The sequence below is a fragment of the Denticeps clupeoides genome, chromosome 4 (assembly GCF_900700375.1).
Source record: "Denticeps clupeoides chromosome 4, fDenClu1.1, whole genome shotgun sequence".
NCBI classification, from domain to species: domain Eukaryota; kingdom Metazoa; phylum Chordata; class Actinopteri; order Clupeiformes; family Denticipitidae; genus Denticeps; species Denticeps clupeoides.
In genome coordinates, this window is record NC_041710.1 from 11,079,807 (window position 1) to 11,091,542 (window position 11,736).

At 47.4% G+C, this 11,736-nt stretch overlaps 1 protein-coding gene across 1 annotated transcript; it reads right to left on the bottom strand.

Annotated features, from left to right (window-relative positions):
* Nucleotides 1-749: 749 nt before the first annotated feature.
* Nucleotides 750-2,797, bottom strand: LOC114788892 (frizzled-8-like). Its single transcript, XM_028977834.1, has one exon. It carries the CDS (start codon nt 2,592-2,594, stop codon nt 849-851), a length of 1,746 nt encoding a protein of 581 aa, XP_028833667.1. The 5' UTR covers nt 2,595-2,797; the 3' UTR covers nt 750-848.
* Between the last annotated feature and the right edge of the window lie 8,939 nt (nt 2,798-11,736).

Sequence of the window (11,736 nt, forward strand, 5' to 3'; positions counted from 1 at the left end):
TAACCCTAAGTTGCTCCAGGCGGGACCTTCCCTCTCTTTGCGTATTAAAATTGTATCATACAGTATACTAATTTATGCATTATTATAAATACTACCCTTTGGCTGGCAGTAACCTTTCAGACAAAATAAATATATATTTAAAGTTATTCTGTTTATGTGTCTAGAAGTTTTGGATGTACTCTTTTTAGGATGATATAAAACACAGACCAGAAGGTGGCGCTAAAGGGAGGTGCAGCTTCTACCCAGATGCACGCCATGTTTCGAGCAGACTGTGTGTGTGTAATAGGCACGACGGCAGGTTGTTCGGGTATGGATTACCGGGATCAGGGTCGTTGTGGAATTCTGACTACTTTCCGATACACTCTGTAGAACAGGGGGAGCTGCGTCTGTAAAGTTCTGGCCCAGAGCACACCTGCGCGGTACCGTTTATAGCGAACATCTGAGCAACGTGGAAACAGCGTGGTGATCCACACAGCACCGCTGCCTCATCTGTAAACGATCATTTCCGATTTTCTCCAATAGAGACAACATCCCGTTGTTCTTTCTCTAGAATAACGCAGTTATAATAAAAATGGGTACAATTGACCAAAAAAAAAAAGTGGTTTTATTGTTAAAATAGAGATTGTCTATCAAAGTTACAATTATACATATGTACACTCTGGTATAAACTCTATGTACAAATATACATTTTTCACATTCATACACTCTTCATAAATAAGAAAAAAAAAAAAAAGAAAACCCGTATTCGAAACTGCAAGGCCTTCATTAAAATAAAAAAAGAAGCAGAAGCGTGATTGCCATCGACGGAGACGGGAGCCTCGGGACAGTTCGGCGACAGTTCGGCGGCGTCACACCCGCGACAGCGGCATCTGCTTGGCCGGGCAGGAGACGGAGCTCGCGGTGCCCGACCTCCAGGTGAGCCCGGTGCTGACGTCACTGTAGAGCGACGCCGCGCCCCCGCCCCCCCCGCCGCCGCCTCCTCCGCCTCCCCCTCCTTTGCCGCCCCAGCAGCAGCGGCCGCAGAAGTTCCGCCACGACTCCAGCGTCTTGCCGGACCAGATCCAGGCGCCGGACGTGATGCCGGCCAGCAGGCACATGAAGTACTTGAGCATGAACACGGCGTAGTCCGGCCTGTCGCGCTCGGCCGCCGGCGCGCATGCGCAGTTGTGCGCCACCTCCCAGCGCTCCCGGTGGTGCTGCTCGTAGAAGTAGCAGGCGACGATGGCGGTGGCGGGCACGGCGTACAGCAGGGTGAACACGCCGATCCGCACCATCAGCCGCTCCAGCTTGTCGGTCTTGGTGCCGCCCTGCTTGATGACGCTGCGGATCCGGAAGAGCGACACGAACCCGGCCAGCAGGAACATGGCGCCGACGAGCAGGTAGATGACGAGCGGCGCCAGCACGAAGCCGCGCAGGTTGTCCAGGTTCTGGTTGCCCACGTAGCACACGCCCGCCACCGGGTCCCCGTCCACCGAGCTGAGCGCCAGCGCCGCGATCGACTTCATGCTGGGGATGAGCCACGCGGCCAGGTGGAAGTACTGCGAGTAGCCGGCGATCGCCTCGTTGCCCCACTTCATGCCGGCGGCCAGGAACCAGGTGAGGGACAGCACCACCCACCACAGCGAGCTGGCCATGCCGAAGAAGTAGATGAGGAGGAAGACCAGCGTGCACAGCGCCGGCCCGGTGGTCTCGTAGTGCACGTGCCGCCCGCCGTCCGCGTCCTGGCTGCACGCCACGCTCTCGTGGCCCGCCACCAGGCGGATGATGTAGCCCACGGACACGCACATGTAGCACGCCGCCAGGAAGATGATGGGCCGCTCCGGGTACTGGAAGCGCTGCATGTCGATGAGGAAGGTGGCCACCGTGGCGGACGTGGACACGAAGCACAGCACGGACCACAGGCCGATCCAGAAGGCGGTGAAGGCGCGCTCCTCGCGCGAGAAGTACGGGTCGTGGCAGGGCACGGCGCAGTTGGCCACCTGTCCGGTCCGGACGCGGTCGCGCAGCGCGTGCCGCTCGCCGGTGACCGGCACCATGGGCGCGCGGCAGCGGCAGCCGGACTCGCACGCGCCGGCCGCGCCCTTGGGCTTCTTCCGGCGCGGGCTGTGGGGCCTCGCCGGGCCCCTGGTGGGCTTCGGCAGCGCCGGGGACGCGGTGGCGGCGCCGGCGTCGGTGCGGTTGTAGTCCATGCACAGCGTCTCCGGGTCGCCCTGCACCGGGAGCCGGTCGCAGCGCATCCTGTCCGGCCACGGGAAGCCGTACTGGCTCATGAGCGGCGCGCAGCCGGCCCGGGCCCGCTCGCACACGCCGCGGCACGGCGGCAGCGGCTTCTTGTAGTCCTCCAGGCAGATCGGCGTGTACATGCTGCAGAGGAAGAAGCGCAGGTCGGCCGAGCACTGGATCTCCACCAGCGGCCAGAACTGGTGCACCTCCAGCCCCGCCTCGTCCTGCGTGTCGTGGTTGAACTGGTTGGGCATGTAGGTGTAGTTGTAGCCGACGCCGCGGCACAGCGGCACCGAGATCTCCTGGCACTTCGGCTCCCTCGCCGCGGAGCCGGCGCACCAGTGGGCGAGAGCCAGCAGCAGGAGACGCATCTCCGTCTCGCCGAGATCCGGGATGGAGGAGAGGGAGGAAAAAAACCCCAAAAAAACCTGTACGGTCCGCTTTTTAAAAAGAAAGCGCGGCCGGGCGCCTCATTCTTCTTCCCAACTTTTTACTCCCGGCTGCTCTTCAGCATCCGCAGGTAGAGGGAGAGTTTTCTACTCTCTCTCTCTCTCTCTCTCCTGTCCTCTCTCTCTCTCGGTGTGACAGCGGCGGAGAGGCCCAGCCGCGCTTATACAGCGGCGCCCCAGGCCCCTCCCCCCGGACCCCCTGGACCAATGAGGGCGCGGCGGGGGGCGGGCCGCGGCGCGGCGATAAGTCAATCATTCGCTCGTCGGTGGGCCGTTCGGAATGTTTGTCTCGCTTGCGGCGCTAATGAATTGATTTGTCTTGACGGTCACACCCGTCGCGCAAACACACATTTTCACCCCCGACCCGGTCCGAGACTTTATCACACTCTTAATTAATCACTTAATGATGCATGGAGAGAAAACATTTATTTATTTGTTTTTGTTGTTTTTTTTTACCTACAAAAGCATAAATAATATAAAAAAAACCTTTTTCAGTAAATAAAGCCCAACTGTAAATACAATTTTAGTTCATTATTATATTTTTTTTTTGATAGTTGAGAAGTTGACCTATAGTTAATTTTTATGCAATCGCATACACGCAGTAAGAACATATTTTAGACCGCGGGGGGGTGGTGGTATAAGTACAACGGGCGCTAACGACTTCCTAATTAAGACCATTTAAAACGCGGCGGCGCACCCAGGAGCGGCCATAAGCGTTTCAGCTAACACCGCGCAGGAGTCTCCGTTCCCTTCTAATAGTAGCCTGTAAACGCCTCCTCCCTCCCTGTCCCGCTGTCTCCGGGTGGTCGGCGTCCTCTTGTCCCGTGATGAATCGGCCTGTTTGCTCGCATTGTGTCGCCCGTGTTGCGTTTCACGCTGCGCAGCCAATTAGCGTGGAGCCGCTCGGCGCGCGCGCGCGTGCGTGCGTGCGTGCGCGCGATTTACTGGCTGCGCGATGAGTGGACGTGACCGGTTTTCAAACAGGCACGCAGTGATACGCCAGACATCGTCAGTCGGGATGCGTTTCGGGGGCTGTCTGCATGAAAGTACTTGGTCCCCGCAGGTCCACTCCACCAGGACCAGCACCAGCCGATCCACGTGCAGAACCATATTTCACCCAATCCGGCAACCTTGGGCATTATTTGTGGGTTTTGGTTATTAGAAAGCCACGTTGTGCCTATATCGAATTCCGGAAGCCAGAAGTTTTCTCCCTGTGTCTCTCCGTCCTGGAGCAGCAGGTTTAAAGTCTCAGGTTTCCAATATGACCAGATGCTTTAAGATACCGTAAATAAGGATTAACAGAAGGCAAGATTGAGTACGCCCTGGTGCTGGGTTACTTGCTGGTGGCTTCCAACCTCAAATTATTTAAGGAGCTAAATCAGCTGTGAATAGATATGAAATGATAGAAATTAGCTGTTTTTGACGAGGGGTCACTGGGTTCTGAATATGATAGGGGAAATTTGTCTTCCTGCTCTTTGCATACATACTTTCAAAATGTAGGCTTTTAAAACAGTCACCAGTGTCACATTCGTCACAAAGAAGGACCTTGTCTCGCCACCCTGTCACCTCATCAGGTGGCGTCTGAGGGCCACGGTGCAGAATTCAGACCGAACACACACTAACACACACATCCCCACATGACCTCTGGAAACGTCTATGATATGTTTACAAGGAGAAGCTTGAGGAGGAAATGACCTAATCTGTTGGGCGATCACATAAGTGTGTGTGTGTGTATACATGTGTTCAGAGAGGTGCCCGAGTGTGTGTGAGAAAGAGACTCCTTCAGCTCTAATTAGGCAAACATGGGGTGGAAAGTTCCTTGTGCAGCAGAAGGAAAGGTGTAGTGTAAATATTAGTGTTTAATGTGCATCCTGGCTCCGTTCCTGCGGACACGTACACAAGTGCGTAGCAGAAAAGCGCCCAGGAGCACTACATGGGAGTCGGCGATGCCCTGTTATATTTATTCCTGTCGGCCACAGCGTTCACCAGTGCCCCCTTCCACACACACGTGCAACATTCCGCACCGTGGCAGCAAGCCGACCCAGACGCACCTACAAGGCCTGTCTGAGACGCACAAACTCTCGGACCTGTCCTTGTTGTTTGCTGCGTCCATGTGGCATATGTGTTATAAATGTATAACCAGCTCTCCGAATCAAGAGTTCTCCAAACCCTACAGCTAGCCAAGAGCAAATCTTTCGTCTCGCATGTACGAGAAAAGCTTGTCCTTTGTTCCAGTGGCCCAGCAAGTGCACCAATTTCTAGCAAATGTTGTGACATTTCATCCCCACATTTCTTATACCTAAAATGATGCGGCTCTAGAATTGATGAGTGCTGCCTATATGCAGTGGTGGAGTATTTGAGTTATAGTAGGGATTCATTGTAAATTTTAAGTCCTCCCTTTAAAATACCACACGAGCAAAAGCATGTGCCTTCAAATGTACCAAAAGTAAAAGAACAATTTAGTTTTTTTGTAAGAGAGTTCTTACTTAATTTTAAGAAAAAAGACTGTTCCTTTTGGCACGACACAGAATGTCTCATTTGGCTGATGTTCATTAAAAAGATCATTTGGACAAAACTTTGAAGGCAAATAATTTCCAATAGTGAAATACAGTGATTATTGAACGGCAAAGTTTAAAAACTAGGCCATATCGGATGTAATATCATAGGAAGGGGTGTTTGGATAAATCCAGAAGACAGACGCAAAGGCGACACCAGGGTGGGGCTTGTAGTGTTTGTAGGTGTTGTGTTTACCTGCTAAACGTGAAGCTTTATCTGGTGAACTAAACATGAGGGGGGTAAAAAAATGTGTTGCTCTGCTATCTCTGATAATCCGATTTTAACAGGTTCTTCTAAAAGCAAAAATATTTCTTAACTAGACATATATTGGATGCAGATTAAAACAATAAATATGGCTAATAATAATATCAGTGTTGTTTTGATTGTCTGCACTTTTACATTTTCTGCATATGCACAGTCATGTTTAAAATGTATATTTTCACTGACATTCAGTGAGCAAATATATCAGACAGGTTTGGGATGGTGCACAGATTTCGTGTAAAAATAATACTAGTTATTTTTGCTATGCATTTCCTCATAAGTCAAAAGAAACAACACATTTTGCATAATGCAGTGGAGCAAAAAGTAAGATATTTTACTGAAATTTGTAAAAATTCTCTCCAAAGGGAAACATTTGAGTAAAGTACAGCTACATGAAAAAGCTACTTAAGTACGGTAGTGAATTATGTTTACTTCCTTACTATCCAGCTCTGCTTATATGTATAATGAGTATTTTTGATAACTCCATTACACAAGGATTCCTGTGTAATGCCTGTTTATCAGTAAGGCTTCTGTCCTTTTAACATTTTATGGCTCATGGGTGCCAATTGGATACCCGTACACACACACACACACACACACACGCCTTTTCCAGGTAATGAGTCTGAGAGTAAATGCTGTCCAAGGACACAGATCAGAGGTTGCTAGGAATCAGGAGAGCAAGAGAGATAACGTGGCGGAGAGAGAGGATGGATCGGGTTTATTATCTGGTCAATGAGGGCTTCAGTTAATGTTAACCCATGTGGCTTTGCAGAGCGGGAACGGCAGGTGATGTTGCTAGCTGCATGCTGTATTAGTCTGGTTGCAGGTTGCTTTATTGTCTGCAGGACACTCATGTAGAACTGTTTTAGTCCTGCAGTGTTAAAGCAAAAGCATGTGTTCTATCACTTAATTATTGCAATTATTTCATTTCGAGTGTTGGTATGTAATACATTGTAATACAAACAAATGTGTTGCCTGGTTTTGTTCCACCAGTAGATCATTATAATTTTGCCTGTTCATGATACACTACTGTCCACATGAAAATGTGTAAATCACAACATGACGAGAGTCTTTCATTCACTAATTATTTTGGTTGATCCACCCTTGCACATCACAAGATGACAGATGGTGACACCAGACTGTCTGATGTGATGAGAAGCGTAACCAATCACTTTTTTCACTGCTTGTGTTTTTTGGAATTTGAACAGCTATTCCTTGACAATGGAATTAATAGGCTGTCATCATCACAAGCAGCTTCAGGAAATGTAGAAACTCTTCCAGGACTGTTGTGAAAAAGCAATCCCACTGTCTTCATTTTAAGAGCTTAAGAGAAGAACTGTCACATTTCCACAGTTCCACAGCATAGAGAAAAAGAAGTCATGAAAAGAAAGACATATAAATGAGTAGATGTGTCCGAATGTTTGGCCAAACTTTTCCTTCTGTCACCAGAGATCAGCCCAGGTCAACAGTTACGGGCGATTTTGGATTGATGTCGTAAGCACCAAGTGAGGTAATGTCCCTTTTACAGAGTAAAGAGCACTGAAACCGTCCTGGCTGCATACATGGTCTCTTTACTTCATGGCCGACTTCATGTAGAACGTACCTTGTCAGAGCTGAATGGAGCAGACAACCGTGTGGCTAACGAGACGGTGGTGTCTGTAGATGTTTACCGGCTCGACCATTCAGCACTGGTAACCTCATTAAACCCGAAGTACATTATTCAGCACTGGGGAACTCATTAAGTGTCAGCACGCTGTCACATTCCAAAAGCCTTCACCAGCGACTCCGACTCGAACCGAACGGCTGATTCTGAAATTCGAATCGCTTGGCCTCCGATGGCTCCGCTGATTCGTGAAGCCTCAGTCTTCCTCTGTGTTTTTCTCGAAAAAAGGTCACTCCAGAGATTTGCCAAACTGACCCTCAGCGTCCGGGCGCTCGACTACAGAACCTGGAACTGTGTCGTGAGCAGCGAGGCAGTGGGGAGCGTTTAAGGCGCGACACAAAGGTGCTTTATTAAAGTTACACACCGCAGACTGAACAGAGGGGAAAGCTGAGCACTTTGGCAACTCACTCGGAATTCCTGCTGTGATGTTATCTTCTTCAAGACATTTAGGCTAAGCCAAGAGAGTATGCGTGACAGTGAGAGAGAGAGAGAGAGAGAGGGGGGGGGGGGGGGGGGGGGGGCGGCATCAGTTTTTTAGAGTGATGGGCGCTTCCATGCAGAACATTTGTTTTGATGAGATCCACTCGCCTCGTTCTTCTCTACCGCTGCAGTATCTGAACTGATTATATACTTTTTTTGTGCATTTTTATACAAGTGCTCTCAAGGACACCTTGAGAGCACAAGCATCTGCCCTACAGCACGCCCTGCACCTCACCAGCTCTAGCCTGCAGCAGCGTCTCAACCAGTGTGGGTGTGTGTGTGTGTGTGTTTGTAGTGTATTCACATCAGTATAAGTATGTGTGTGTGTTGTGTTTAGTGTGAGTAGTTAGTGTGTATTTTTATACTGCAGTGCATTAGTGGCCTTTATGTGTTTTGTGCATCTTAAGTATGCTGACTGTGTATTGAAGGTGTCAGTATTTCGGTGTGTGTTTGTGTGTGTGATTGTACTGTGAGCAGTCAAACTCTCTTGGTCATAAATACCTAAGTGTGTTAACATTAACTTGTTTGACTGTGGGAACAGGGTGTTGCATTTGTAAATGTTTAATTAGCATGTGTGTGTGTGCGCAAGTCTGCATGAAGCTTTGTGTATGTAGTTTTTTTTTTTTTAAATACCAAATGCAAAGTGAAACGTTCATTCATCAGTTCCCCCATTCATTACACTCATTAAAGTGGTCTTTGGTAGGAAAAAAAGTTCACCATCTATGGCCACACTGGTGTCTTATTTAGTTAGAAAATACTGCAAAACCGATTTACAAGCACACAATGCTCTGTTTCAAATTGTTTAATTTAAAAAATTGTCCTGGTAGTTACATATTTATCATAGACATGTTACACAGTCATTACATTGGGTCATCACACAGTCATAAAAACACACTGTGTGTGTACTGCTGGTGTGCGTGGGGTTAATCTTTACTGCTTCACGCTCTGTTTCTTCTCGGCTCCTTTATGTTTTCAGCGCTCTCTTCAGTCATGTTGCAATCAAAGACGGTAAAATTCAGCCTGCCACCGCCGCCGTCTGTTAAAGAACTGTAAAATACACTCAAAGCGGCCCACACGAAGAAGGCGCATACTTTCATTGCTTATCGTACTGTTTATGTTCACAAATTTACATTTACAGCATTTATCAGACGCCCTTATCCAGAGCGACTTGCAATCAGTAGTTACAGGGACAGTCTCCCTGGAGCAACTCAGGGTTAAGTGTCTTGCTCAGGGACACAATGGTAGTAAGTGGGATTTGAACCTGGGTCTTCTGGTTCATAGTTGAGTGTGTTACCCACTAGGCTACTACTACCCTGGATGTCAATCCACACAAATGTTGGATTGACATCCATAAAGTAATGAATAACATCTTTTTTTTTTAAACTCTGGACACTGGTCCTTCCTCAAGGATTCTTAGTATAGACAATCCTCTTAGTACTCCTTTGTTAAGCAGAGCATTTTTGAACATTCTGTTGTTCTGTGAGAGGGGATACATCTTATTAAGGTGCAATCCTTGCATCTCACAGTGGATAAGCAGTGTGTTAGAATTCATGACTTGTGTGTGGAGCTCTTAGCTTCTACTTGAGATGAGAGAGATTCGGAGTCCATTTACATTTTACATTGCTGTGAACGTACTTACTGGATGTACTTAATGAAACACATATATGTTTGGATGTTACGTCGTATTGTCATGTCTGTTTAAAAAAAAAAAGCCCCACTCCTCCATGCCACCGCCATCACCCTCATCTCCTGGTACATTTGATGAAAGGACCTACATGTGAGGGACAGGCACTAGTTTACACAGGCGTGGCTGCCTTGAATACACATTGACCTACGTATGCTGATGATGAAACTGGCTCCATGATGTCAGATATATTATTTGTCGATGTTCTGCTATATAAAATAAATGTTGCTTATGAATTACTTATTGTATTGTGCGGTAGGTACCGTGCAGCACCTGTTCTGCAATATTAGGAATTATATAGAAATATGTATTTTTGAACTGATCAATTAATCACTAGTGTATATATCTTAAACTGATTTTGCACACAGACTGAATTCCATATTTTAAATCATTTATTGCAAAACAGGATTATGATTGGATGAAAGGAATCCTATTAGCACCAGTAGAAAGTCTACCCAAGACCTTGTTTGTGAATGTAAGTGTGTGTGTGTTTGTGATACAACAAATCACACAAGCCCAACTGTGTGTATAATGACGTGCAACTCTCAGCAAAGGACAGTTTGGGAGTTTGTCAGAGGTCACTGTTTCACAGAACTAATGACTGGGTCTTACTTGTACCAGTAACCAAAAAAAAGTTGTTTTTACTTGATGCATTAATTGTATGTGAAAACTGAGTGTGTTTCTGTGTGTATGCCATGTGGGTTGACCGTACTTGCTTTTTAGGGTACTTTGGATATTTGTCTTTGTGTGCGTTTGTGTTTTTGACCAGTGCAAATATTGGGGAGATGAAGTCAACATTCCAGAATGTTCTTCTTGCCCAGTGGTTCGGGGAACAGCTACACTAATGACACCTTGTGTTTTGTTGTTGGCGTGGTTGTCCACTGTCCTTGCTGAAGGATTTTAAAGCTCTAACATTGCAATGTTGTTCACTGTTCTTTTTGTTTCTGTGTAAGAACGCTGTGGACATGACAGTGCAGCGCTGAATCCTGAGGAATCCTCTCCCACTCCTCTGGCACCGGACTTAATCCTCCGCGCCTGACAGCAGCTCGCTCCCCTTCCATATCAAACCATATCAGCCGCTCATTGTCTGAATTTTAAGGGCGAAGTCGTGCTTCTAATCTCCAATCGGCGCTTGTTCACCGGAGTCGTGCGGAAAGCAAGCCCCCGTTCCCCGGCCGCGGCGCGTGGTGGAGGTGCGCTGTTTGAAATGCATGAAGAAATCCAGGATTCCTGCAGCAGATAACAGTGCTGGGGGGTGGAGGGGTTAACAGCCATCAGCATTTGACCCAGCGACGGGTTAAACCCACAGATAAACCCACTGTTTACTTTAGAAGCAAAAACACCGAATATGTGCGCGTGTATCGGTGTGTGCGTATAGACACAGCGAGTTTCAGTGTTTCCCACGCCCGAATACAATGAAAGGCGCAGAAATGAGAGGAATGTTGGGGCTAAGTGGACATTCAGTTCTGTTATTTCTTTGCTTTCTTATTTTCTTTCCTCCTTCTCTGGATTCTCCCTCTCTTGTGAGGCCTTTTCGCTATTCAGGGTTAGCAGAGGGTCTTATACAGTCCCCCCTCAGTCTTACCGAGGCTCTTCACTGATGGACAGTGTCTGAGTGTGTGTATTGAGTGACAGGGAATAATCGTGTGTGTGTGTGTAATTGTAGCTGTGGTCCATTCGAGAGAGCTGGCTGTGAATGGGACTGACTAATCACAACACAATAGGGCCACAGCACAGGCCTCAAACACACAGAGGTGTGTGGATTAACGTGTGTGTCTGTCTGTGTGTTATTAAAGGGGACAATGGAGCATGGCACACTTCCTGTACTTTGCTTTTCTCGCACCACCCTTCACCTGATTTTAAATGTAATGGCTGATACATTACAATAAAGGCCAGAAGTTTTTCCCAAAAGAATGCTGCTGTTTTTCCAACAAAATGCTGCTCTTCCAAAATTTTATGGCAAAAAGAACACATTGGAAACTACTTGAATGAAATGTAAGTGACTATGTTAGCATAATGGAATGGGTGTGTGCACAGATTCACCTCATTAACTCTTAAGAATACGCCTTCCTTTTTACGCATGCAAAGTGAATGTCAATGTATTAAACACCCCCCTGATATGTGTTGTTCAATAACCAAACATTTTAGCCTTTGTGCAGAAATAAAGACTATCAGATATTATTATAAGTTGCATTTGTGTAAGATGTTCAAGTGTTGTCTCGTAATAAACTTTTGAAAAAGTAGAGTATAAAACTTCATGTGTGGGTCAAGTGATTATTACATTTACAGCATTTATCAGACACCATTACCCAGAGCAGCTTAGTCATTTCAGGGACAGTCCCCCCCCGGGTTAAGTGTCTTGCTTAACACAGTGGTAGTAAGTGGGGTTGAACCTGGGTCTTCTGGTTCATAGCCGAGTG